This window comes from Rousettus aegyptiacus, unplaced genomic scaffold (genome assembly GCF_014176215.1).
Source record: "Rousettus aegyptiacus isolate mRouAeg1 unplaced genomic scaffold, mRouAeg1.p scaffold_m13_p_2, whole genome shotgun sequence".
Lineage (NCBI taxonomy): Eukaryota > Metazoa > Chordata > Mammalia > Chiroptera > Pteropodidae > Rousettus > Rousettus aegyptiacus.
The window spans coordinates 42491245-42519097 of NW_023416295.1; the positions used below are offsets into that span (position 1 = coordinate 42491245).

The following is a 27853-nucleotide window of genomic DNA, read 5'->3' on the forward strand; positions in this document are numbered from 1 at the left end:
AGAAACCACTGCGACATTTATCGCAAAAGTTGGCGGTGATCCGATCCCCAGTGTTAAGTGGACGAAAGGGAAATGGAGGCAACTGAACCAAGGAGGTCGTGTGTTTATCCACCAGAAAGACGACGAAGCGAAGTTGGAGATCAGAGACACCACAAAAACTGATTCCGGGTTATACCGATGTGTCGCATTCAATAAACACGGAGAAATTGAGAGTAATGTTAACCTCCAGGTGGATGAAAGGAAGAAACAAGAGAAAATTGAAGGAGATCTTAGAGCAATGCTGAAAAAGTAAGTTCAATAAAAAACTGTAAATTTCCACTCACAAAAGAGATCTCTCAAGAGGTATGGATCATCCCCTCCAAGATTCAGATTGACAAAGATATAAGCATAGAGACATTATTACAGGAACAAATAAACAGTTACACAATATTTGAGTGGAAGTTACTAATTCATTAAGAACAATTTCTGAATAATTATGAGACAGTTTTGAAAAAAAGGTAAACTTTTATTAAAATTTTAAACAAAGAAAGGGTCCCATATGGAAAATTGGGTGTGTCTAAATATAAGGTTTTTGTTTCCATGTATGATTTCTCCTGCCCTGAATCATTTTCTAGACCAGCTATTTCAAACATTTGTTATTACCAATAATTTCAACAAGATTTATATTTTGACATAGTAATTGGATTATTAAATTAATCAACACTTAATTTCCACACGTCTTTCCCATGACATATGATATTTATCTCTTATTAATACTTTCTATGGCTGTTATTATTTTTGCTTGTAATTCTTTCATGAGACTCTGCAGTTGTAAAGTTTACATGTTTCTGCTATTTTTTCCTTTCTTAAACTCTTTGATCAAATTTTTGTACTTTAGAACAATGGTCCAAAATTAATCCACTCCATCTCCAAACCCACATTTTTTTTTATTGTTTCACGGTTAACCTGGTAAAATCAATATTCTTTGAATAAAGGACACAGCTATTTCTTAGAAAAAAAAAATTGTAATGACATTCATAATCTTTGAATGATAATTGACAATTCAAAATAAATACAAGACAAATGGTATATATTTATTTTCTGTTTTATTTAGGACTCCAGCCTTAAAGAGAGGCTCTGGAGAAGAAGAAGAAATTGATATCATGGAACTTCTCAAAAACGTTGATCCTAAAGAATATGAAAAATATGCCCGCATGTACGGAATCACTGACTTCCGCGGTCTTCTTCAAGCATTTGAACTGTTAAAGCAAAGTCAAGAAGAAGAGACACATAGATTGGTATGACCTTTTGTATATAGCATCATCTTTAAAAATTCACGTTTGAAACATCTACTGTATGCCCATTGAATTTCCAGACCCTGCAGTTGTATGAGATCATTTAATATAATCTAAGCAGCATCAAGAATGGAAACTGAATGTAGCCATTGAGTCCTGTGTAATGCTTATCTTTTTTTTTTTTCCTCTCCTCAGGAAATTGAGGAGATAGAGAAGTCAGAGAAGGAAGAAAAGGAATTTGAAGAACTGGTATCATTTATTCAACAAAGGCTATCGCAGACAGAGGTAAAATGAAGTATGCTGATAATAAAGTAAACAAATTATTATGAGGAATTAGCAGAAGTAACTAATGTATTTTAATTTTTTATTCTCATAGCCTGTCACTCTAATCAAGGATATTGAAAATCAGACAGTTTTGAAAGATAATGATGCTGTGTTTGAAATTGACATTAAGATTAATTATCCAGAAATCAAGCTTTCATGGTACAAAGGGACTGTAAAACTGGAACCCAGTGATAAATTTGAAATAAGCATTGATGGTGATCGACATACACTCAGAGTCAAAAACTGTCAACTTAAAGATCAGGGAAATTACAGATTGGTGTGTGGCCCACACATTGCTAGTGCTAAACTGACTGTAATTGGTAAGTAAAAGGAGTTTTATTTTTTAAAAGTTGTGAGATTAACTTACTACTAAACATGTCTGCATGTGATATTGAATAAAATATGTATCGTATCATACCAACAGAACCTGCTTGGGAACGGCATCTGCAGGACGTTACTTTGAAAGAAGGCCAGACGTGCACCATGACGTGCCAATTTTCTGTGCCAAATGTAAAATCTGAATGGTTCAGAAATGGCAGAATCCTTAAACCCCAAGGTAGACATAAAACTGAAGTGGAACACAAAGTCCATAAGCTGACCATTGCAGATGTTCGAGCAGAAGATCAGGGACAATACACCTGCAAATACGGAGACCTTGAAACTTCAGCAGAGCTCAGGATTGAAGGTGACAGAAAGACTGTGGCTAGAGTTATTCCAGCATAGGTCAATGGCAAATGGTGTGCAGGACCCCTGCAGCTCTGCCACCAAATATATTCCAGAGTTATGTGTGTTCTCAATTTCCAAGACACATACCAACAGCAGTCACTCACATATCAAAATTCATAGAAAATCAAAAGGGAAATGTTCACATAAGTGCCAATTCTTTTGCATAGTTCTTTTGAATCAGAAGCAGACTTCGATCTAAACTAGGACATGACTTTTCTAACAGTCATTTCTGTTAAATTCCATAATTCTGCTAAATTCAATAATTTTTTACAATTTTACTAAATTCTACAATTCTAACATCTATAATTCTGAATCTTAGAAGGAATTCTTGGAAAAGGCCAGTATTGTGGCTATGTATCTAGAAGATCTTAGCTAGGAATTGATGTTTTGTTTATAGGAATTAATTTGACTCTATCTGTATGAAGCTTTATAAATAAAATTAACAAAATATGTGATGTACATTTTAGAGCTATTTTTTTTAAATAGTTATTTCAGATGAGGATCATATTTCAGTCTTCTGAATCTCTGAAATCTAGTGAAATCTTGATATTTAAGAGCAAACATATTCATTTCCTAATCCAGACTGTATGCATTATCTGAAAGCATCCTTGGACTCTATTGAGCAATATTTTGGTTATAGTGATAGTATCTACTTCCAGTTTTCTGTGCCCATTTATAAGTATCAAAATATAACAATATGATTTCTCATATACATTAGTATTTCAACTTCTCTGACTTGCTTTACAATGGATACCAGGGCCTGATTTTTCTTTAAAGTTTAAAAACTTTAAACAGTTTTTGATTTAAAGGATCCAATTGAAACCACTTATTTTTTAAACAATGCATATTTTTTTATAAGATCCTTTCAAAAAAAAAGCTCACCAGGGTACATTTGACATCTAAGGTGTTTATGATGCTATTATACATTGACTTCTGGACTTCCCAGATAAAATTTTGCAGAAGGACCCTCCATTCCGGCCCATTCTCCTATAGTACTCATCGGTTTCACTCCTTTGTGCATTCACACAGATATTTACAAAGCAGGTTTCAGAACTCTTAGAAATGAATCTTCTGAAATTTAGAAGTGCAGATTTCCTCTTGAGTTTGACATGATTGCACAGGGAAAGCGATTTATGTCAAATAAACAATTCTAGGTCCTGAAGAGTAAAATTATTTTACAGAAGAAAGAATTTCAAAGGGGAATAAATTATAAAGTAAAATTAGGTTTACATTCCCTTTATTTCGAACCTCCCATTTTACTAACATTTTTAAGTTTAATTTGACTTTGGGGTTATAAGCACCCTTGACTATTGCCTTCATGTTAATATTTTAAGGACTTTCAGGGACTTCTTTCTACCCTCTATCTTGATACTACAGGAATACATTTAAGTATTGGGATAATTTTTTGTTACCGATGCAAAGAATTGCATTTTCCTCTTGTTTTATATTTTCAGCACTTTTTTTTTACTATTTTCTAGCTAGATACAAAAATGGAGACTTTAAATATCTGAGGAGAACGCAGTGAAAGAAATTCCTTCCTATATAGTCTAACTTTGAACTCTTTGTACTTAAACAGCTGAACCAATTCAGTTTACGAAACGTATACAGAACATTGTGGTGAGCGAGCATCAATCTGCCACCTTCGAGTGCGAAGTATCCTTCGATGATGCCATTGTAACATGGTACAAAGGGCCAACAGAACTGACTGAGAGCCAGAAATACAACTTTAGGAATGATGGTCGCTGCCATTATATGACCATCCATAATGTGACCCCAGACGATGAAGGTAATTGACAGCAACGCTGTGAATATATATAATTTAAAGCTTGTCTGTTTTACGTATTTCTACCCTAGTTTACGCTTGCACTCTGTAATTCTATATAGAATGCTTTTTTTTTAGGAAAGAGAAGTATAAATAAAAACATACTATATTTAAATGAAGAAGAGTTATTTACAAACATACAGCAAACAAATGTTTGATGATTCTTTTCCTTAGGTGTCTATTCAGTGATTGCTCGACTGGAGCCAAGAGGTGAAGCAAGAAGCACAGCAGAGCTGTACTTAACAACTAAAGGTCAGAAAACACCCCGTTAAAACACTCAGGGACCTTGGAAACAAAGTAGCCTGCCAATTCTAAATACAAAAATGTTATTTATTTATTTACTTTTTTTTTTTTTTCTGCAGAAATCAAACTTGAGATGAAGCCTCCTGGTAAGTTAAAAAAAAAAATCAATCCTCGCTTACAATACATTTCAATGTAATTTTGTAAATGATAGAAGCCAAACTAAAATCTCTTCTTTTTTTTTTCAGTAAAATATTGTTCAGGAAAATTATTTTCAGGAAAATAATACAAATGTTAGGCTTTGTGAGTGTTGGAAATTAGAGATAATAAGGTCTCATTCAACTGATGTTTAAGATCATGCCAAATGGTATAGCCATAGAACAAAAATTTTCACAGGGCATAAACATGCCTAATGTGGTTGCATATAAAATTTACCTATGGAGTTTGTGTCTATATGTTAAATTCTACTCTTGGAAATAAATGCCTGACAATCAGACACGTCTTAGTTGTCTAATAAACACCTGTGTTTTCTGTCCTTCTATGCTTATAATTAAATGTCTCTTTTCAGATATTCCTGACTCCAGAGTTCCAATCCCTACCATGCCTATCAGAGCAGTACCACCAGAAGGTACTATCCAGCACCCAAACATCTGGGCTTAGAGCAACAATATCCTACCACTAGGAAATTACTGATGCCAAACCATAGCCGAGAGCCAGAACAGAACCTTTTGTGTTCTATTCTTCCCTGTGTAATTAGAAATCAAAATGAAAGATTAGTGACTGTTATATGCTATTTTTATTTTCTCTGATGATTAGTATTATAACAACTTTGAGGCCCTAGAAGAAATTCATGAGACTTTTTGTTATGCTTCACACAAAATGGGTAACCAAACTGACATAACTGGTATGGCATTTATTTTTTTCAGAAATCCCTTCTATGGTTATTCCTCCTATACCTCTGTTGCTACCATCACCTGAAGAAAAGAAACCACCAGCAAAACGTATTGAAGGTATTATATGTTATCTACCTAAATGTCAAAACAGAATTTAACTACTGTATACATGGAAATTTTGTTTCATGCAGCATGTTTGCCCTCTAGTGGTCAATGGGTTGAATTGCCTTTTAAAACGTAAATTATTTGCTTCAAGTATTACCTAAATGCATAAGACATGTGCCCACAAGTCTGAAAATCACCAGACAAACCAGACACTATGTTTAACATTGAAATATTTTATTTCAATAGAATTACTTAAACATTAATGGAAAACTGGTTTCATGCCTTATGTTTTTTCTACTACACAAACCAATAAAACAATTTCTAGTGAAATCTGTGGAAATAAACCGTATTAGTTGATAGTCAAGTTAAAATTCTAGTTTGTGTTTTTTCTCAATTACAATATTAATTACTCTTTAAAATTTACTATCTTGTTATAAAAATTTGATTTAGAACATATTTGATACATTTGATTTTTTTTTTCTTTAAGCTAAGGAATGAGCTCACCAATAAGGAGCTCTTGAGTTTGTCAAGGAATTATCCCCCTCAGATATTTCAATACACAAATTGTAATAATTGTGCCCCAAAATGATTGAACAAAATCAGTCAACAGACTGCTTGGGAATTTCTAGTGTTCTTGGAAGTCAGAATTGCTGTCAAAATTCTCCCATCATCATCAGGGGGAAAAAATCTGCATGTCAAAATCACATTTTTCCATAGCTTAGCCACCATTACTATAGCACTTTCCATGCTAGTCTCATAATATTCACTACAATTGGTGTTAAAAGGTTGAGCTATTCTTCAACTAGCCTCAGGAGAAATTCAGTTAAAAAAAAAAACTTAGTTTTTTGAATAATACAATCTCAATAACAAAGAAAATTATTTTTATAATTTATATGAACATACTTTAGTATAGTCCATCTACTTCTGATAGCAGAAACAAAAATCAAAAATCATAAATTAGATTTCCATTTATATTTATTGTCACAAATAATGATTTATCTTAATGAATGATTTATTCTTTTAGTGTTGCTGTCAACATGGCTATGATTGAGTACCCACTGGAAAATTTGAGACATTAAATCATATTTTAAAAATTGAAAACAGTGCTATTTATCCACGAATACTAGGATCCATAATCAAGTTATAATCAGGGTCCTTATTAAGCTAAAACATTCACAATAACAAAAGAAAACTTCTACAGTATGTCATAGATAGGACTTTAATTTTACTAATTCACATATTATTATTATTCTGATAAATTTAAAGTATTTTTGCCTAAGTGAAACAAAGATGAAAATCTGTATTTTTTTCTATTTATGATATTGTTAGGTTCATTCTCGATGTTTTGAAAACTTTAAGCAAGCAAACAGTCAGTGAAGATCACCCTACATACTCTATCTCCCTCCAAAAAAAATTTTTGCATTGTAGTCTGAAATAGGTATCTTTCAATAATGTGCAAAGTCTCTTGTTGCCATCAATACATATTTAAAAATATCTCAATAGACCTAATTTCCTGAAAACATTTTGGTTATTCACATCTGACATCATCTATTTTAGTGACCAAAAAAGCTGTGAAGAAAGATACGAAAAAAGTTGTCACAAAGCCCAAAGAAGAGGCACCACCACCTAAAGGTATTATAATTAACTAATCAAAACTGTCTTACTGCTTTTCTCTTGATTATACAAATAGTGGAAGGTGGAAGAAGGTAAGAGTTTGAATTCACAAAATGATACTTATTCCTTCCCTTACTCACCCTCTTCTTTGACTCAGTCCTCACTTTCTCTTTCTCAACTTTCTTTTTTCTCCCCTGTCCTCCTGGGCTTATGCCTTCGCATGGCACCCAAAGTAAACACCAGCGGATTCTTGTTATTTCCGGACTGTGATTTAGAGAAGGCACTGCCCTCTAGTACAATAGATGATCTTGATCAAGCCACACCAATAAAAGGTTAAGGACTGGTGCTAATTTCAGGTGGCTGCTCTAACCAAACTCACCATCCTTCCTGGTTTACCTGAGTAAATGTCAATGTCAGTATATTGAAGGAGAATCAGTATCAATTCCTCCAATTATTTTTATATCCTGAAATACTTTTAGAAAGAAGATAGGGGAACTAAATTTAAGCAAATAAACCATTTTTTTACCCATTTGGGTAAATTTATTTACCTATTTGACTAAGACTCGAGTACAGCAACCTCCTAAAACAAGGAGAACCCAGTCACTGAGGACCATTCACTGACACTCTCTGCTGAGTGGTCATTTGTGAAATGTCGTAGAATGAAAGGAAGCTCAAAAAGCATGACTATTTCCTGAACCTTACAGTTAATCATTGAAAAAATGAACATGCATTATTTTTTAGCATTAGACATATTGAATATTTTCTTTATGTTTCATGTTAATTTAAGTCATTTTAAATCAACCTAAAAGAGAATAAAACTTCAGTTTTTCTACATTTTTATTAATATGACATTGCATAGCATTTCTGATTAGCTAAATTTGAAAATTATGAAAGCATTTGGTATATTAGTAATAGTCACAAATGACTAAGGACTAATAAGTATGCAGAGGATGTAAGCATTAAAAATGCATAATCTAAAAATAAACATGTATTTTATGTTTTTAAAGTCCCAGAGGCTGTCAAGAAGCCCCCACCTCCTACTGCTTTAATTCCAGCAAAAGGTAAATAAAAACAAATTATTAAATATCTTTATTCTATTTACTTCTGAAATTTGCATCTCTGCTATGTATTCTTATCTTTACATATGAGGCTTCCAGCTTATTGTAAAGTTATAGAGTCTGCTATATTAAAACTAGCATTAGAAACAATGGCTACTTCGTATTGCTGCAATCTCAGGAAAGGAAACCGGGCAGATATTTATGCCACTTGAGTGCAATGGGCACAGGGAATGGACTAGAAAGAGGAGGGTCATCTCTTATTTCAACTGTAGCCAACACAAATGTTAAGGATCATGTAAATAATACTAGTCTTAAAGATTTTTCAAAAGTTGTTATATAAAAGGAACTAATTGATTTGGTTATGTAATTTTAAATATTTTTATTAAACTGGCTAAAGGGTCACATATGATAGTCAAAAATGCAGCTTTAAAATGAGAAATGTGAATGAGAAATGTTTTTGAAAAATAGAAATCTAAATAGAGGTTAACTACACTAACATTAAATACAAATTCCATAAAATGATTAAATATTTAAATATTCCATAGGAAGAAACTAAGGGTTTTATAAACTGGAACTCCCATAAAACAATGGAAGAGGTGTCCATTTAATAATATTTACTGAATGACATTTTGTTTGCACTGGAAAAATCTTGAAATTAAGAGTATAGTGTATTGCAATACTCCTGATAATATTCCACAGTTAACAAAAATTTAAGTGAAACCAACACAAAGAAACAATAAGTTATCAGTATAATACTTGGCTTTCAATTAAGGAAGGAATCGTATGGATATAATTAATATGCTAATAATATCATTCATTCATTCATTCATTCATTCATTTATTTTAGCTCCTGAAATTATTGATGTATCCTCAAAGGCTGAAGAAGTGAAAATAACGACCATAACCAGAAAGAAAGAGGTTCAGAAAGAAAAAGAAGCTGTGTATGAGAAAAAGCAAGCAGTCTACGAGGAGAAGAAAGTTTACATAGAACCTCTGGAAGAACCTTATGATGAACTGGAGGTGGAGCCATATACAGAGCCATTTGAAGAACCTTATTACGAAGAACCAGATGAGGACTATGAAGAAACCAAGGTAGAAGCTAGGAGGGAAGTTCACGAGGAATGGGAAGAAGATTTTGAAGAAGGGCAGGAATACTATGAAAGGGAAGAAGGTTATGACGAAGGGGAAGAAGAGTGGGAGGAGACTTATGGAGAAAGAGAAGTAATTCAAGTTCAAAAAGAGGTTTATGAAGGTATGTATTAATTGGGTGACTTTTTTCTTTTCCTCGTTTTTGCTCAGTTCATTATATTTTCATTGTTCTTAACATAATCTGCAATGGATATAGAGAAAATGATCATGTCTGTTTTTTAAGATTAGAAATCCTCAGAAACAATCTTTAAAAGAATCATTTTCTTCAGTTACTTCGACATTGTAAATTGAATCATTTAGTCCTATTACTAAGACTAAATTCCGAGTGCTGTTTTCTAAAACAGACCTTCGAGCTTTACTTCCACTGCCTTGTGGAATCTCTGCTTGATCTTGCTTCTAAATACAGCATGAGGAATCATGTCTTATTTTGTTTGCGATTTATACAACCTACTAGACCTTACCTGTTTAAGTACCCCCTTCTTATTCCTGTGTTTTTGTTAAAGAATCACATGAGAGAAAAATTCCAGCAAAAGTACCTGAAAAGAAAAAAGCACCACCTCCTAAAGGTATGTAATTGGAATTATTTAAATAGATCAGAGCATCAACATCATTATCATGACTTGTTTGGCAAAGATGTATAAATCACCAGTTCAATCCAATAGGCACAACTTCTTCTTTAAGCTTTACTGTATCACTGAATTTTTTCTAAGATTATCCTTCTAATTTATTTAATGCAAACATTTAGAGATGATAAAAAGATTATTATAGTAAATATAAAATAAAATATAATCAAAATACTCAAAATATAGAAATTGTACTCAAAGTTATTGCTTTCTAAAAAAATTACACACACACACACACACATACACACACACACACACACACACACACACACAGAGAGTGTGTGTGTGAAAGAGAGAGAGAGAGACTATTTTAATAGAAATTCTAAAAGTACTGCAATTTCTTTAAAATACTTGCAGTTGTAAAGAAACCAGTAGTTGAAAAAATTGAAAAGACTTCACGAAGAATGGAAGAAGAAACAGTTCAAGTCACTAAAGGTATTATTTAAAACATTTCTAGTACCATGTACAGAAATAACCTGTTTACTGATATATATTCACGTTAGTTATTGATATAGTCATCTAAACTAAAGTATTTGAAAATTTGTGCAACACAATATTCTTCACAATACAAATATATTTGTACATATTTTTTAAGTACCTGAAGTTTCCAAGAAGATTGTTCCACAAAAACCTTCTCGGATTCCAGTGCAGGAAGAAGTTGTTGAAGTAAAAGGTATACATCTTTGTCTTTCAGCTACAAGTTTTAATCATTTTTAATGTATATGGATATGTGTACATATATTACTAAACAATTCACAAATCTGAAGCCAAAGACATTCTTATATAATATACATTTTATGTTGAGTTGCACATATGTATAATTTAAGTAAATAACATTTTATAGCTTTGTTTCTAATTTTGCTTTAAAATTATAGGGTTTTCTTTTAGTTAAGGAAGGTTTTATGTTTAATGACTAGTCTTCTAACTTTACTATGCAATGCATTCTATTGCAGAGAATATTCCCCATCCTTTCATTTATTTGACTAGACCCTAACAAATTTGGAGAAGTACCGCATTACGTGTGAAGAAGTTGTGTCTATTTGATTCCCTTTTAATAATGTTTCATAAAGGCTGTCTTAGTTATTTGTCCCCAGTACTGAATTTTTTTTTCAAGCTATCATATTAACCCACTCATTCTGTGTCTAAAGGCTTAACTGTAATGTGTATGATCTATATGTTTAATCTGATGTCTTGTCCTAGAAAAGGCAAAACTAATGTGAATTACTCTTTACAGTACCAGCGGTGCATACAAAAAAGATGGTTATTTCAGAAGAAAAGATGTTCTTTGCTTCTCATACAGAGGAGGAGGTGTCAGTCACAGGTATAAGGCAAATTTGAATTTGGGGGCTCAAGTAGAAAGGCGTTCAATGGATTTTTATCCTTCTTATCTAATTTGTGATTACCTAGGCATCTCTGTCTTCTAATTCTTTGTCATCTTTTCATTTCACATTTGTCTCTGCTTTAATTTGTATTTCAATATTGCTTGCAAATTACAATTGCCACCCACAATATGGCATAACAGTAATTAAATGTACATATTTTTTTTCAAGTTCCAGAGGTACAAAAGAAAACTGTTACAGAAGAGAAAATTCATGTTGCTGTTTCCAAAAAGATTGAACCTCCACCCAAAGGTATTAATGATTCATTCTAAGTTTAAAATCTTTTAGAAGTTACATAGTAAACTTCTGAATGTTAATATTAAATAATAGGCTTAGTCATACAACCAGTAGACCGATAGCCGCTTGTACAAAGGATGTTATAAGGACGAGGGGAGACCATGAGGAGGATACAGGAGAGAGGAATGAACATTACAAGAGGTTCTGTTTGCTGCTTCGGGAGCTTACAATCAAGTGACCAGCTATTTGAAAATAGACGTACAGTGGGCCAGAGCCAGTTCACACCGATTCAGTAGAATCGATGGTTAAATTTTAAGGATTTTGCTACCCAGTGTTTAACACCTCCATGACTAAAAGTTAAATTACATAAACTTACAATTAAATAAACTATGCTAATAAATCCTTAAAACTCATTACTTCTTATTTTACTGTCCTTAACTCTTATCTAAACTACTGAAGTTGTTTACATAGATTGTATCCGTATGATATAACTACTAGATGATGGTGTGCTCCTGCCCTGCACAGCCCCAGTTGGTTTGTTAAACATTTAGAATACTAAAAATATTTAAGATTATCCAATGTGATTGTTCTAATGCAGCTGCTTTATAAAAATAATAAGTTCCTATGGGGAAGGAGGTGTGGGGTGGGGAAGGAGTGTAACAGGCAGGAGAGAAGCATACGCCAAAGCCCGAGGCAGGAGTGGGTCTGACATGTTCTAGACACAGAGAAGACGTGTGTGGCACAAATACTGGAGGAAGGGAAGGGCTGAGAGAGCGTGCGGCTGGGAGGGTGGGCAGGGCCATTTAGGTCGTCTGAAATGTTTAGGACTTTAGGCTAAAAACATTCAGGGGAGCCCTTCGTGTAATACAAAAGTTCTCTAAGTAATATCATGTTAGTTATACTTGGTTAAAATAAATAAAAACTAACTATTGGAGCAATTTTAAATAATTAATATTAAGTTCCTAAAGCTGGCGCCTGAGGAACAGGCACCGACACTTGGGAGGAAAGGATGCTCTCACCTGTTCCTAGGGAGTGGAGGCTCAGAGTTAAGGATGAATGTCTGTCACCATGTTCCCTAGTTAGCCATTTGTCCCTTTCCCTTTATCCTTGTTTCTCACACATAATTTTCCTGCATTCATTTGGTATAAGAGGGTAGTGTCTACTCTTTATTTTAATTCTAAGTCTTGCAACAACATATGTCTTGTTGTCACAATTTCTCAAAAATGATACATTTATTTTTGAAGTCTCCGAGCCACCCAAGAAAACAGTCCCAGAAGAAATGATTCCTGTCCCCATTCCTAAAAAGGTGGAGCCTCCACCGGCCAAAGGTAGAATAATATTTTTGAAAAAAATTTTTTTAAGTCTATTATTCTTATAGCTTTCTCTGTGAGATCTGTGTGTTTACAAAACATCATCTGTAAACCCTTTGTAATATATTTAATTTTGTATGTGTTGATCTCATTAATTTGTGGTAATGCGTTATATACAAGTATCAGTAACATTTTTAGACTCCAGACCATGCTGATTGGGTCTTTGTCGGCTTCATGTAATATATGTAATGTCTCATCGGTATTGACATATTTGGCATACATTTCCATCACAAGTAGAGCATACTAAATTACTTCCTAAATTCTTACACTCTTACTGAGGTTTTATGCTTTCATGTAATCTTAACTGTCTCAGAAGGAGACTAGAATTTTCAACATTGTTTCAACTCTGGTATGTTTAGTTCCTGAAGTTCCCAAGAAACCTGTGCCAGAGGAGAAAAAGCCTGTCCCTGTACCCAAGAAGGAACCTGCTGCTCCCCCAAAAGGTACACCAGACTTATCACGGGTGACCCTTTGCCTTAAGTGCCAAGGGCCAGTCCTTTGCTTTATATGGTCTTCGTACAGACTATGCTGTCTTTCTACTTTATGTCTTTGCACACCCTCATGTTTTTCATTTGTTTGTCAGCCTCAGGGGCCATACTCTTGACATAGATTATTTATGATACTGAACATTCCAAAGGTAGTTATGTTATTAAATATGTTATTAAAAGAAGTAACTGTGTCACACTATCTTAAAGTTTAATATCTCCCCTCTTTTAAAGAAAGAAGAAATATTTGTGAAACTTACTTCCTACAGGCATGTTTCCAGAAAAAATTCTTTTACCCTTCATATCTGTGACTTTTTCTTAATAAAAACACTTTCACAAGTTTTGACAAGGTACAAAGACTGACAACTGGAGAACGTTTGACAGAACTAAATGTTAATTAAAAATGTACACAGTGCTGCTAGTTACTGCTACTGTTCAGAAAAGTCAATGATGCCAAATCTTGAATAATTGGAATCATTAATTTTTTTAAATGTAAACTTTATTTTTTTTACTTTTTTATTTTTTTTTACTTCTTTTAATTTTATTTTTTAATCGAAGAAATGATTTAAATTTTTCCCCCTGTCTACCTTCCCCCCTTATTACTAATTTTTGACTTTTACTTTCACCGTGTTTCTTGAGACATTAATTCAACATCAGTATTTGCCATAAATGTTACAATTATTTAATTAGCTACCAAGGGGACATTTCTTATAAGTATGTTTGGATTCAAATGTGCTAATCTCTTGCTTTGGTTTTCTGGATTTGTTGGGGGGGGGGGTGGTTTTGTTTGTTTGTTTGTTTTTGGTGATAAAAGATATTACTTTATGGAGGCAATGAAGCTACAAAGTGCACACAGCTGGTCAGTTATAGAGAGATTCAGCAAGAATTCAACATTATACAATTTAGAAGCCAGACTTCCTGAAATTACATGTTTTTTTTTTTAATTAAATGTATTGGGGTAACATTGGTTAATAAAATTATATAGATTTCAAGAGTATGAATCACTAATACGCCATATGTATATTGCATTGTGTGTTCACCACACAAAGTCAAATCTCCTTCAGTCACCATATATTTGACCCCCTTTACCTTTACCTACCTTGCCCCCCACTCACCCTTTCCCTTCTGGTAACCACTAAACTGTTGTCTGTGTCTATGAGTTTTTGTTTATCTGTTTTGTTTATTGCTTTCAGTTATATATCTCACATATGAGTAAAAACATATGGTTCTCAACTTTTCTATCTGGCTGATTTCATTTAACATGACTATCTCAAAATCTATCCAAGTCACAAATGGCAGTATTTGATCTTTTCTTATGGTGGAGTAAATCATACATTTTAAATAGTTTTCCCTTTTGCCTAACTTCCCAGTGCTTCCATTTTCTTCCTAAATCAAATCTCCTTCTCTCTCAAATGTTTGGCTCTTTCAGAATTCTGGGTCTTTTTTGAAATCAAATAATTTTTAAAGAACGATTTCTTATTGTCTAATCATTAAACTATAATGAGCATATGAAAATAAAATATGAAAGTTATAATGGAAAGGTCACATTACTAAGAGCAATGTCAATACCAAAGCCACTTGACCACTCTTGAAGGAGATACAGAGACATGTCTGTGTCTAAATAAATAAGTAAACACAGTGACATAGATATATGTAAACATATCATGTATGTAATAGAATATATACATACATAAATATATATCTGTATAATTACATTCATGTATTATAAGTGTAAGTGTAAAGATGCAGGGGTTCACAAAAATTGCCAATATCTTATTTAAAATGCAAACAGTTATTGCCAATAATGCATGCTGTTAAAATACATATGCCAAATAAAAATTCAACATTATCAACACTTAGAATAGATAAATTAAACCTATCATAAGCCTTCGTTTGGGTCGGAGACCTTGTTGCAAGCTATGGAACCTCTTAGAGAAAAGAATATATGCACATACCCACAAAATTTTGCACTCAGAACCTCCTAAAGCCATTGACACATGGGATATCAGATTGAGGGGCCTACTCTAGAATAATAGTTTCTTGAGTTTTGAGTACACTACAGGGACACCAGATAAAAAAAAAAAATCAGAGGAAAAATGGGGGAAAATAGTAGCATATAGATACAACTATTCCAAAGACTTTTTAGTCACAGTCTGAGATAGTTTCAGTAAATTAAATCCATTGTCATGTGGATTCCATTCCTCAACATAAAACATAAAGAGATTTTTCTATGTACTATATCCATACTTGATATTGTTTATATAATTGCTGACTAATTTTTTTCATCGAAAGCGTACCAATATCTAAAGAAAGAATGAATTCTGTACACGTCCTTCTGTGTGTTTAACTTATTTTTAATTTGCTTAAATGCCTCTCTGATATCACTTGGGACATTTATCACATTATGGCGTTTGCATCACTATAGTTTAATTTTATGCTTTATTTTGCCAAAGCATAGAAAATCTTTCACAACATTAATGAACTACATAAAGATTTATGCATGTGCCTGTGTTCATTCATAAAAATGATATATCTAAACTAACATTCTATCTTAAAAACTTTAAGTCCCAGAGGTGCCTAAGAAACCTGTCCCTGAAGAAAAGATGCCTGTTCCTATTGCAAAGAAAAAGGAAGTTCCACCAGCTGAAGGTACAGTGACTTACTTAGTAAAGAAGTAAGAAAAAAAAAAAAAAAAAGCCCTATTTATTTGTCTTGAGTACAAAACTTTTCTGTGTTTAATTATCTGTCAATTAGTTCAAAATGAATGTTTTATGGTGTGAGTAAAATTTCAACAAAAGTTTCTGTCCACTTACCTACTTTCTTAAAAAATAACTGTACGTTATCTGCTTTGAAAATATAAAGTTAATTCTAAAAGGTAATGTCTTTTCAAGTTCCTGAAGTGCAGAAGAGGGTTTTCACTGAAGAAAAAATAACCATTATTACTCAAAGAGAGGAATCTCCACCACCAGCAGGTACTTAATCCTCTCTCCATGAAAAAACTTGTCTTTCCTTCAAGCTTCTTTAATTGCACGTCTTCTTTAATGGGCCTGCCAGTCTATGTTGCTCATTTATTTTGCCATTCTGAGAATTTTAAAACCAAATACTATCCTTTAAGTGCCAGAAATACCAAAGAAGAAAGTTCCCGAAGAAAAACGGCCTATTCCTCGGAAAAAAGAGGAAATTCCACCACCACAAGGTATTATGTCTCCCTGTCTTTCCAAGAACCATCTTTATAGTATTATGTGCTAGGGCAAACAACGATTTTATAAGTTTTGTAATATGAGTGCATTGTGGCTATATATCTGTGTTTTTTGCTGGACTTCAGTGAGATAACATTGAAGTTCTAAAAGTATATAATGTTTTAAAAGTGCCAGCTCTGCCTAAGAAACCTGTCCCAGAGGAGAAAGTTTCCGTACCAGTTCCTGTCACTAAGAAAGCTCCTCCTCCCCGAGGTAGGATTAGCCTCTGACAAAAAATTTGTTACCCTGTGAATTCTCGCTTCTTCCCATTTATTGTCTGTTTGTACTGACGATTTGTCTCTCTGATAGAATTTTTGTATGTATACATTCGTGATGTGTCATGTCACTTGTTTTCCCATTTCGTTGTATTGTGAAAAATCTTCCCCAAACTCTTGGAAGAAGAGAGGATGGTTAAATTTCTTGATTTTTAAATTTCAACTTTAATGCTTTTTTAAAGCTGAAGTTTCTAAGAAAACTGTCGTAGAAGAGAAGAGATTTGTTGCCGAAGAAAAACTATCTGTTGCAGTTCCTCAAAGAGCAGAAGTCACACGGCATGAAGGTACATGCTCAGAAGTGAGGGGAGAAATGAGTTTGCTTGTATTTTCTCGAAGTCTTCTCTTCGTCTTTGGTATAGTTGTTTACTGTGGAAGTTGTCCTTTTCAGTGTCTACTTGTGGCAGCCTTCTAAGACTGTGTCTTTTGTGTCTACATTGGTCCTGAATTGTTCTAAGAAAGTGAATGGGGTGCTGAAAATGCCATAATTTTGAAAGTAGCCACACTTGGGCATAATCTGAGTATTCTTCTGTCTTGGGCTATCCAGTCCCCTCACCTTAAGTCACCTCTGTCCTTGTACTGACAAAGTACCATGAGGCCACATCCTAAGCAGATGGAAGAACACTTATCCATCTGTAGGGAACACATGGCTACTATCAGCATTTCAGGAGGCTGAATGTAAATTAGATCTTATTTTTTTAAAGTATCCACAGAGGAGGCATGGAGTTACGAAGAAGAAGAAGAAGAAGAGAGAGTATCCATTTCAGTTTATAGAGAAGAAGAAAGAGAAGAGGAGGAGGAAGAAGTAGAGGTTACAGAATATGAAGGTAAACGATTCGAATAAGATAGAGATGATCTGGAATCTTGATGAGTTTTTTTCACAGATTGCTTATCAATTAATGAAAAGTGACACAAACTTTGAATATCTACTGGCCTCATTAGATGTATCTTTTGATCAAAACATGAGATTTAAGAGCATTATTTAAGCATCCAATGTATTTCCTGTCCATTCCCTCTTACTCAACTATATAGGAAGTAGGGGAAGGCTTTATATTTATAGGTAACTAATAGGGCAGGTATCTCCATATACATTTATTCTTTTATGAAACAAGTCTCGGTTTCGGTATGGTGGGCTGGTGTGATCTTCACCTTGGTCATCTAATGTTTGAAACAAGAGTAACACAAAAGCAGTATTGATAGCACAGCTCACTAATGTGTCCTGACTCACAGTTTTCAAATGAACAGGGGATTATATTACCTAATTATATTCCAGAAGTCAAGACCATGTTGAGAGTGGAGCACCGAACGCTTTAGATGTTAAATAACTACTTAACATCTTTGATTAGATTAACTCATTATTCAAATGTTCCCATACCTGTAATATGAGTTCTTTATAGTTTATTAAGGCTTGAACAACAAGCTTTATTTTAGTGTTGGGATACCTTTTCAAAAAATTAAGATATCACTGGGTTTACTGTTAAAGTCCGATAATCTGGCTAAAGCTGTATATCTGAAAGAACTTTCCTAAGAAAGCTCTAATATAGTAGCTCTGCTTTAAAAAGAAATCAGTAAGTTCCTTAACAAACTTCTTCTCAATGAAAAGATGGATAGAACTGTATATTTAGATGTCCTCTCATGTATCTCTGGCTTCTCCATTTAGAAGGAAAGTCCATGTCAAACCCAGTTGTGTGGTATTATGGAATGGCTTGCAAGAGCAAGATAGGACATAACTCCTGAGAGGAAGCCTACCAGTTCTGTTACGCCTCCTGGGACAGGCCAAGATGTTGGGCATAAGTCAGGAATCAGATGGATTCAAACAGGGCCCCGTCCCTTCTAAAAATGTTTAGAAAACCAAATGCAACATTTACACAAGAAAAGTTCTCATGGCGTGAATCTGATTTCAGTTTTTGACAGTATACATTATACATTTCTTTCAATAAAACAGACTCTAGTTAAAAGAAGAAACGTTCTATGATATTATGATGCTTTCATTAAACTCAAAAGATTTAAGAAAAAGATGGGTAGCCTGTTAAGTTTACTTCTAGTGTAAAGATTTGTGTTTGTAACTAGGTTTTTCTATTGTGTAATTAACTTCATCCACATAGGCTCAAATATCATGTGAAGATACCTGATTCTTCTACCATACCTGCCCTTACAAAACTGGGAGGGGTATATTAAAAACTTGTTACCAAGTCCTCAGTAGGTTTTTCATATGTAAAACAAATCTTTTCTCTTTTATTAACCTATTTCTCAAGTATATGTTTCTGCCCTGAAGCTTTCCAATCTAGAGTGTTCTGTTATTTTTGAAGCTTATCTTCGAATTCTTGTGCTGTTGTTAATTTAGCCACTAGAATTGTTTTTATGTCTTGTACTTGTCCTGTTCTTCTTGTGACTACAAGCATTGTTATCTTCATGACACATTGAAAATTAAGTTAACGAAACTTATTTCCCATATTCTTTATTAAGACATATGCTTTGATTTAAATGTTCTTCTTTGGATATTCTAAGTGGAAATGATTGGGGATTTGGCAAGCAAGTGTTAAACTTTTGCTACTTCAATCATTCCTTGAGTAATAAATTACAGCTAAAGTTAAACCTGAAAAACACTACAATTTATCTTTAAAATTGATGTCTTTAAAGAGATGGAAGAGCCTGAGGAATGTGTTGTGGAAGAAATGCTGCACTTTATTTCTAAGAGGTTAGAAGCTGAACCAGCCAAAGGTACACAGACTCTTCAATTAATTCTAGCCCTGTGTGTGTTTGGTTTGTCCCATTCTTTATGTTCTCTCGTAGTTAATTTATTGTCTGTATTGCAAATGTCGATGAATATCATGTCTAAATAAAAAGATTCCTTACCTTTTTATTAAAAAGAGATCTGGATATTTCTACAAATGTATTTTATAATCTTTTCAAGTGCTTGAGAAACATGAGAAGAAAATTGTACCAAAACCAAAAATTCCTGCTAAAATAGAGGAGCGTCCACCAACAAAAGGTACAGTTTTCTCTCAAAGTGATACTATTTGGCTTAATAGCTATAATAACACCTTTAGGTTGAGTAACTGGCCGAGTTTTTATTAGCACAGATGTATAAACATTTTTACTGAATATAGTCATTAATGTTTGTGTAAATGTGTGATCTTTTCAAAAAGTGAGTTCTTTGCCCCAAAGTGGTGTCTCTTCTTCTATAACGCAAACTGATATTCTTAAACCTAATCTTTCTAAAGTTTCCGAAGCACCCAAGAAAACTGTGCTGGAAAAGAAAATTCTTGTTGCACTTCCTAAAAAAGAAAAGATGCCACCAGCTGAAGGTATATGGGGGTTCCCTTTGTTCTCGAATAATGCCTGTCTTTTTAAACCTTAAATTGATACATTCTTCAAGTTTTTATAACACTAACAAGAAAATAAGTGTGCCGATGTTTAGTGTTTTTCATGCTGTGTGTTTGACCGTGTTGCCTGATGTCTTTTCAATGCCAGAAGAGCCAAAGAAACCAGTTCCAGAAAAAAGGGCTCTCCCAAAAGTGACTAAGATAGAAGAACTTCCCGCTGCCAAAGGTAAATGAAGTTCCAGCACAAAAGCTAGAAACGTGTCTTGTCTTGTGTTGTCTCGCTGCTGTCTCTGGGTCACACCTTTTATATGGAGGTTATTGGTGTATGTTGGTGGCAGTGGTGTGTTATTGCCTTGTCTGTGGGTGGAGTATTTCTCACTTGATGTGAAGCTTATTTGTGTGTACCTCGTAAATTGTTTTATTCTAAAATCACAATACTTTCTGGCTAATACATTTTTTTTAATTCCATCTTAAGTAATATAACTCCCTAATCCTAAAATTATCTTTCAAGTGACTGAGAGACACATGCAAATTACCCAGGAAGAAAAAGTTCATGTTGCCGTAACTAAAAAAGAGGAGCCTCCACGAGCAAGAGGTACATGGGGCCTTTCTGTGCACAGAATGTCGTACTTCCCCATTCATTCTCTTTACGAAATACACCGGTGATGGGGATTGGTCATTGTCATTATTAGAGGTGTTGTTTTATGTTTGAAATGATGAGACTGTCAAGTCTTTTACATTTGAGTAACTACTATATGACTAGCTTTTGTGTTTTGAATGGGGGAAACAATTCCTTAAAGTGAAATCTGTCTTTAAAGTGCCTGCGGAACCCAAGAGAGCCATTCCGGAAGAAAAAGTTCTAAAACTCAAACCTAAAAAAGAGGAGGTGCCACCAGCACAAGGTACACCAACTTTTTCAGAAATCGAAATAAGTATATAGGTATTGAAACTAATCTAGTGGAACTGAGATTCTTAGAGACAATGATTTGAATATATATTATAAAGTAAGTAATATGCATACGCTATTTCATATCACTTCAAAACTAAACATTTCTGATACCAGAAAGTACTCTCTCTTCTTTCTTTTCTGAAAAATGTGAAGCTCTTCTTAACATGTACTCTCCCTTAAAATGTACTTGTTTTCTATTATGTCTTTATTTGTCTGTATATTAAACTCATCTGCCAAAATGCTTGTTTTGTGTGGCAATCTTTGACGAAATTAAAATTTTTAAATCCTGAACTTTTTACATTGCATCGGTAGAGTTTACGAAAATACTTTAGAATTCAGGTGAAGAAACTGTTCATGTAACATGAGTTTCTGTCTCATGTTTGCTTCATAGTCATTGTTTATGCTGTCTAGTTGTCTTTTTTAAATCTCTTATAAACACTACTGATCTTCCTTAAGTTATTTAATGTCTTCGAATCATTCAGTAACTTAGAAAAGAGCAGATACATGTTTATTAAACCATGTTTATTTCCATCTATTGGTTTTTCTTGCCATTTGAACAAGCACAGAAAGTTATGGTCATCTTTGTCCTTGGATTATTTATACAGTGTCTCTTAACACACACATATATATATATTCAGAGTCTTGCAATTTACTTTTTAAATTACTCTTTTTAAAGTGACTGAATTCAGGAAAAGAGCTGTTAAAGAAGAAAAGATAGCCATCGAAGTTCCAAAAAGAGAACCTCGTCCCACAAAAGGTATATTGCACTTTGACTGAACAATAAAATGAAGCATGAAATACACAGCTCTGCCTGCTAATTTGACTTTCATCCCTTATTGGCTTATTGTTGACTAAAGGCAGGGACTCTAACAGTTGAAATCATAAATAGCAAATGTACACTCTGTAATACTTTGACTTGCAAAGGACAGTCAGGGTTTCCCATAACCAATGCATGAGACCGTCACAAAGGAATGAAATCAAAGCACATTGTCATTCTCATACCTAAATGGGCTTCAAGTAAAATGCAGCCTGTTGTCAATATTATTCTAGAACTAACTGTAACAGAAGAGAAAGAGTGGTCTTACACCCGAGAAGAAGAAACTGTTTCAGTGCAACGGGAAGAAGAATATGAAGAATATGAAGAATATGATTATAAAGAATACGAGGAATATGAACCAACAGAAGAATATGACCAATATGAAGACTATGAAGAACGGGAATTTGAACATTATGAAGAGTATAAAGAACAAGAAGAATACATCACAGGTATGAGCAAAACTGCACACCTGGAACCACAATAAATCCATGTGAATTCCACTAGAACAGAACAAAATTTTGAATGTCCAAGGAATTTGGAAAGAGCTTTGTTTCCTTTGGCAAATGCAAATTTTTTTTCTTGTAAAACCTCTAGAAAAAAAATCTCTATAAATCTTAAAGTTACTTTTAGATTCAGTTTTTGGAATAATCTATTTCCCCTCCTTTTTTGCTTACACATAGCATAGCAAATGTTATTACTTTTCTTTCTCAAAAAGATTAGAAATTGATCTTCCAGTGTCCATATGATCATTATACGTGACGAAAATTTCTGACTGTCTCTCTTTCTGAAGCTAGTTATCAAGCATTATAGGCTATTAAGAAAAATACACTAACTTCAGGGTTCCCATCATCAAAACTTAACAAAGACTCCTTTACGAAGGTAAAGACAGAGAAGACAGCTAACACAAACAGTTGAGTTTTATGTAATGAAGATCATATTTGTAAGCGTGTAATTTCAGTTCCAAAAAAAAGTCATTTATTTTACTCAAAGAGTAAGTTCCTACTGGAATTTTGAAATGAATCAATATTATGTCACTTAATTTCTGATGTTTCATAGCCTGTCTGTGAAAATATTCTATGTCGTTTTACAGACAGCATTTAAAAAATATATTATGTAGACAGGAGTTTTAACACCATTTTTGTCTACCTGAAGTGAAATGAGCACTTAATATATAAGAGAGAGTTACAATTACCTAATTGAAATAAATAGCAAGACGGAAAAGACGCTGCAAGCTTGTTTACATTTTTTAGACCTTATTCTTCTTAGACCTCTGATTCGCTCTCACCTCTAGAGGGTATGATTACACTGTGGATAAAAGATAATACTATTTTAATTCTTTAAGTCCATTTTAAAAATATCAGTTTTTAATATATGTTCTAAAGTCTAACATTAAATACCCTATATGTACTTTTAAAGAACCAGAGAAGCCTGTCCCGGTAAAGCCTGTCCAAGAAGAACCAGTTCCCACAAAACCAAAGGCACCAACCGCTAAAGGTAGAGTGAGAAAAACCTTATCAGTACTAGGAGACCTGTGTTTCTTACATGTCTGTCACACTGTAAATCCATGTCGAAGTGGCAGTGTACAAACTGTGTGTGTGTTTAGGAATGTTATGTTGTACATTGTATTTCTTAACTTTTTGTTCTTACTACTCTTGATATATCTGATTCAGGTTTTTAAATCTGTTAATATTGATATTTTAAAGTTCTGAAGAAAGCAGTCCCTGAAGAAAAAGTACCAGTGCCCATCCCTAAGAAACTCAGACCTCCGCCACCCAAAGGTACTTGCAGAGTAACAAACACCAAACACATCTTGGTTACTACTGTCCTGTAAGCATGTCTTACTAGCTTGTCTGCTGTTCTTTGTCTTTGCTAAATGTATTTTTCTAGTCCTGATTGTTACATTCCAATTTTTTGTGTATTTTTATTTACATGGTATTTGTGTGGTTGGTTTAATCCTCTTTAATAATTAATATCTTTAAAGTGCCTGAAGAATCAAAGAAAGTTGTTGAGGAAAAAATACGTATTTCAATTACCAAACGCGAGAAAGAGCAGGTGACTGAACCAGCTGCTAAAGGTATAACAATTTCTTTCCTCAACTGGATCTTTTATAATGTCTCTTATAAAATTAAAGTAGCTGTGTTTTGCTTTATTTCATTGTCACGTGTCTTTGAAATTAATCATGAGGAGAATATTAGATGAAAAATCTTTGAATACAGGATAAAAAAGTGTTACCTTTAAAAGAAAAGTTATTTCAAAATTCATCCACAGCCTCTCATACGGTGGTTGTGTCCTGCCATATGGCTACTATATATATAAAATAAAATGTTCAAATTTAAAGTCAGTGATCATTTTGTACATTCCTGATTTATCTAAATTGATATAGTGATATGACAGTATTCACCACAGTTTGTTAACTGTATATTCATTCCAAAATAATTTTGAAGATTAAAAAAAGAGCTAACTTGGTGGTATCCGGTCATTTTCCCCTGCTTTTTACTAAGTGTAAAGTAATTTTTCTGTACTTCCAGAAAATATACTCACCTAGAAGTAAAGTTAGCTTTTCAATAAAGGATATTTCCTACAAGCAGAGTAACTTGAACACAAAACATGATTTTGCATTTGTTCTCTGCTACCTCAAACTTACTTGAGTACTTCTGTGTTTTTATCCCAATGAGGTTCAGAATTGTTTCCATGGAACATATAAAGTTTCTTATAGATGAACAATTGCACACCTATCACATGAGGCACCTGCAAACTTATTCTATCTGCTTAAAGTACAACAAAGCAAAAACCAGCTGGGTGGCCTGTTTCTTACAATAAAATTTCTTACACTTAATATTTCAAGTGCCCATGAAGTCCAAGAGGGTTGTCATAGAAGAAAAAGCACTCATTCCTAAAAAAGAAGTAGCAGCACCTATTAAAGGTACTTAATACCACTCTTCTTAATGTGTTGTTTGTCTTCTTCGTTATGAAGTTCATGCTCAGTTCTATGTGTAAGTTTCTTCTGCGTGAAAGTTAAAGCCTGTTCTTTCTTCTGTTACAAATGTCTATGTTCATAACGTGTCTTGATTTTGTTGGGTAAGTACAAAATGTCCAACCTAAAGATAATATCTTTAAAGTGCCAGAACTACCTAAAAGACCTGAACCAGAAGAGATTGCCTTTGAAGAGGAAGTTATAACCCAAGTAGAAGAATATCTTGAAGAAGAGTACCTTCATGAAAAAGAAGAGTACCTTTATGAAGAAGAAGAGTACCTTCATGAAGAAGAGCAACTTGTTACTGAAGAAGTGGTACCAGTGATACCAGTTAAAGGTAGCTTACATCTCCTACAAAGGGATTTGCAGCAGCATATTTGAAGCCTGAGTGACTAATTTGGTCAGATTCTGGGGTTTATTAGCACCGATGACCAAACTTGGCTTATTTTTGAAACAGACACTTTTAAATGCTGAAGTATGATTTTTACAGTTGCTTTTCATATTTTATATCTTTTTGCAACATTTCCAAACTTCTTAATACTATCTTTAAAGTGCCGGAAGTACCAAAGAAACCTATTCCAGTCCAGAAGAAACCTGTTCCTGTTCCCAAAAAGAAGGAAACCCCACCAGCAAAAGGTACAACATCATTCATATCATGGACATCTAAAAGCCTTAATTTGCATATAAATAGTTAACTCTCTTTGGAGTTCAAGACCTTATGTGTGTTGTTATTTATCTGTTGTTAGAAACTTGAACCGTACTTTGTGTGCATGTGTTGTTGCTAGTAGTTAGAACTTAACAATAAACAATGTCTTTAAAGTGCCTGAGGTTCCTAAGAAGCCAGAGGAGAAAGTTCCTGTGCCCATTCCTGAAAAAGAGAAGGCTCCACCAGCTAGAGGTACATTTCTTTGTAGTCTATCAGTGGGGTAATGTACTCGTTTACTCATGCAGTATAACTTGGTGAGCCATACCAGTTCTTTCCCCATGCCACTATTAACAATGTTAATGACAAGGCAAGGACCACCCAACTGGCTACAATAGCGGTTTACCGTGTATTCATCTTTGAATTTTGCCACTAAATCATGCTAATGTTTAATGCTTGACTCTTCCTCTTTAGTGGAAAGTTCTTAGTATAAGATAGATTCTTATTATAATATATACCAAAATGGACAAAATCACCGTTTAGCAAACACTGCGTGTTGTCTTTATCACCAGTCTGTGTTTTTTTTTTTGGTGTTTTTTTTTTTTATTATTTTTTATTTTTATATTGTGTGTTCCTGGCCTTTGTTTTGTGGGTGTTGTTATTACTTTCGATCTTAAAGTGAAATTGTTAGAATATCTATGATGCTTCAGTTAAGTCCTGAAATCACTGGATTCTTATCTATTGGTGGAAAGTGTGACATTAACTGTATCTGATATCTTTAAAGTTCCTGAAGTACCCAAGAAACCTGTACAGGAGGAGAAAATACCAGTACCAGTTCCTAAAAAGGTGGAAGCTCCACCTGCCAAAGGTATATGAACTTGTGATGTCACAAAATTATTTTATTCACATTTGCATGTGAGTAAAAAATTAATTGGTTCAATTCCATGCTCTTTGAGGAAGCAACACTACTATTCCTTTATGGAAAAGAAAAGATTTTATTTTAAAGATAAAAGACTTCTTGAAGTACTTTGGTTATACTTTTATTGTCTTAACTTAATCTTTTTGAGACTATGCTGGGACTCAAAATTTTATGTTACATAAAATTTTCTCCAAATTATTTCTTTAAAGTGCCTGAAGTGCCCAAGAAGCCTGTGCCCGAGAAGAAGGTACCGGTTCCTGTTCCTAAGAAAGTAGAGGCTCCACCTGCAAAAGGTACATCACTTCGTTATTTAAAGTACATGGTAAAAAACTTTGTGTATAGTCACATACAAATTCCCCTATAACATTCATTACATGTTTCTAAAAACAACAACAAAAAAATGTCTGTCTTATTAGAAATATAAAAGTCCAGTGTTTTGTGATTTTTTTCATATCTATTACATGTAATATAATATGTAAAATAACATATTTTTAATGACAAATAATATCTTTAAAGTGCCAGAAGTTCCCAAGAAGCTCATCCCAGAAGAAAAGAAGCCAACACCTATTTCGAAAAAAGTGGAAGTTCCACCACCCAAAGGTACATTAATCTCTAACAGAATCAGGGCAAAAGGAAAACTAACTGGTATTATACAGCCTCCCTAATTATAATTAATGCTTAATGACATTTACTGTGATGACAATTGATGCTCTATGATCACAGAATATTTGCTTTTCATGTTGTCTCATTGTTATGAATATTGTACATAAAAGTGATGCTTGCATGGTTAAATAAATATCTTTAAAGTGCCAAAGAAACCGGAGCCAGTTCTAGTCCCTGTAACTCTACCTCGGGAAGAGGAAATTCCATTTGAAGAAGAAATTACCCCTGAAGAGGAAATTTTACCTGAGGAAGAAGAAGTTCCTCCTGAGGAAGAAGAATTTGTACCTGAGGAAGAGGAAGTTCCTCCTGAGGAGGAAGAATTTGTGCCTGAGGAGGAACTTGTACCTGAAGAAGAGGAAGTTCTTCCAGAAGTTAAACCAAAAGCACCAACACCTGCATTAGGTATAGCAGCTCTTCTTGGAGTCATCAAGATCTCTTTTGTGTTGAATTCCATCTTTTTGTTCTCCAATTTTGTCTGTAATGCTTCACTCTCTCTGTTATCTACCATCTAAATATTAGAAAACATTCTAGATATGTGTGTTCTTATTAGTGTGTGTCTGTCTTGTGTGTATGTCTATTGTAGATTATCTGAATGCTTTTTCAAATTTCATGATGTGAAATTCTATTAGTTGCTTGTGGTCTTTTTTTCATTTGTCTTTTTTATATATATACAATACTGTACATGTGATTTTTAATGTCTTAAAATGAATGTTTTTAAGTGCCTGAAGTACCAAAGAAACCTATACCAGAGA

The 27853-nt window shown here is 33.7% G+C and overlaps 1 protein-coding gene across 9 annotated transcripts in view; it reads left to right on the top strand.

The window, feature by feature from the left end:
* The window catches only part of TTN (titin), a 265304-nt gene that overhangs the window by 99066 nt on the left and 138385 nt on the right, over window positions 1–27853 (top strand). For 6 of the 9 annotated variants that reach the window (XM_036235757.1, XM_036235759.1, XM_036235758.1 and 3 more), the window contains 35 exons: window positions 3–288; window positions 1094–1277; window positions 1470–1559; window positions 1651–1918; window positions 2023–2283; window positions 3901–4110; window positions 4321–4398; window positions 4509–4535; window positions 4955–5014; window positions 5313–5396; window positions 6942–7016; window positions 8006–8059; window positions 8904–9308; window positions 9709–9771; window positions 10186–10263; window positions 10424–10501; window positions 11063–11149; window positions 11379–11459; window positions 12689–12772; window positions 13174–13257; window positions 15865–15948; window positions 17515–17637; window positions 19451–19531; window positions 19725–19802; window positions 20035–20118; window positions 20285–20362; window positions 20648–20731; window positions 20955–21038; window positions 21762–21842; window positions 22136–22351; window positions 23319–23396; window positions 25697–25774; window positions 26304–26387; window positions 26648–26731; window positions 26955–27038. The exons of 2 other annotated variants lie outside the window; for them this stretch is intronic. In XM_036235757.1, the coding sequence (XP_036091650.1) occupies window positions 3–288; window positions 1094–1277; window positions 1470–1559; window positions 1651–1918; window positions 2023–2283; window positions 3901–4110; window positions 4321–4398; window positions 4509–4535; window positions 4955–5014; window positions 5313–5396; window positions 6942–7016; window positions 8006–8059; window positions 8904–9308; window positions 9709–9771; window positions 10186–10263; window positions 10424–10501; window positions 11063–11149; window positions 11379–11459; window positions 12689–12772; window positions 13174–13257; window positions 15865–15948; window positions 17515–17637; window positions 19451–19531; window positions 19725–19802; window positions 20035–20118; window positions 20285–20362; window positions 20648–20731; window positions 20955–21038; window positions 21762–21842; window positions 22136–22351; window positions 23319–23396; window positions 25697–25774; window positions 26304–26387; window positions 26648–26731; window positions 26955–27038 (4038 nt within the window). Of the gene's footprint in view, window positions 1–2; window positions 289–1093; window positions 1278–1469; window positions 1560–1650; window positions 1919–2022; window positions 2284–3900; window positions 4111–4320; window positions 4399–4508; window positions 4536–4954; window positions 5015–5312; window positions 5397–6941; window positions 7017–8005; window positions 8060–8903; window positions 9309–9708; window positions 9772–10185; window positions 10264–10423; window positions 10502–11062; window positions 11150–11378; window positions 11460–12688; window positions 12773–13173; window positions 13258–15864; window positions 15949–16190; window positions 16272–16414; window positions 16496–16667; window positions 16752–16995; window positions 17098–17514; window positions 17638–19450; window positions 19532–19724; window positions 19803–20034; window positions 20119–20278; window positions 20363–20647; window positions 20732–20954; window positions 21039–21761; window positions 21843–22135; window positions 22352–23318; window positions 23397–23605; window positions 23681–23883; window positions 23977–24747; window positions 24826–25021; window positions 25214–25428; window positions 25513–25696; window positions 25775–26303; window positions 26388–26647; window positions 26732–26954; window positions 27039–27245; window positions 27504–27853 lie in introns of all 9 variants that reach the window. One more of the 9 variants, XM_016152571.2, reaches the window with a different exon arrangement.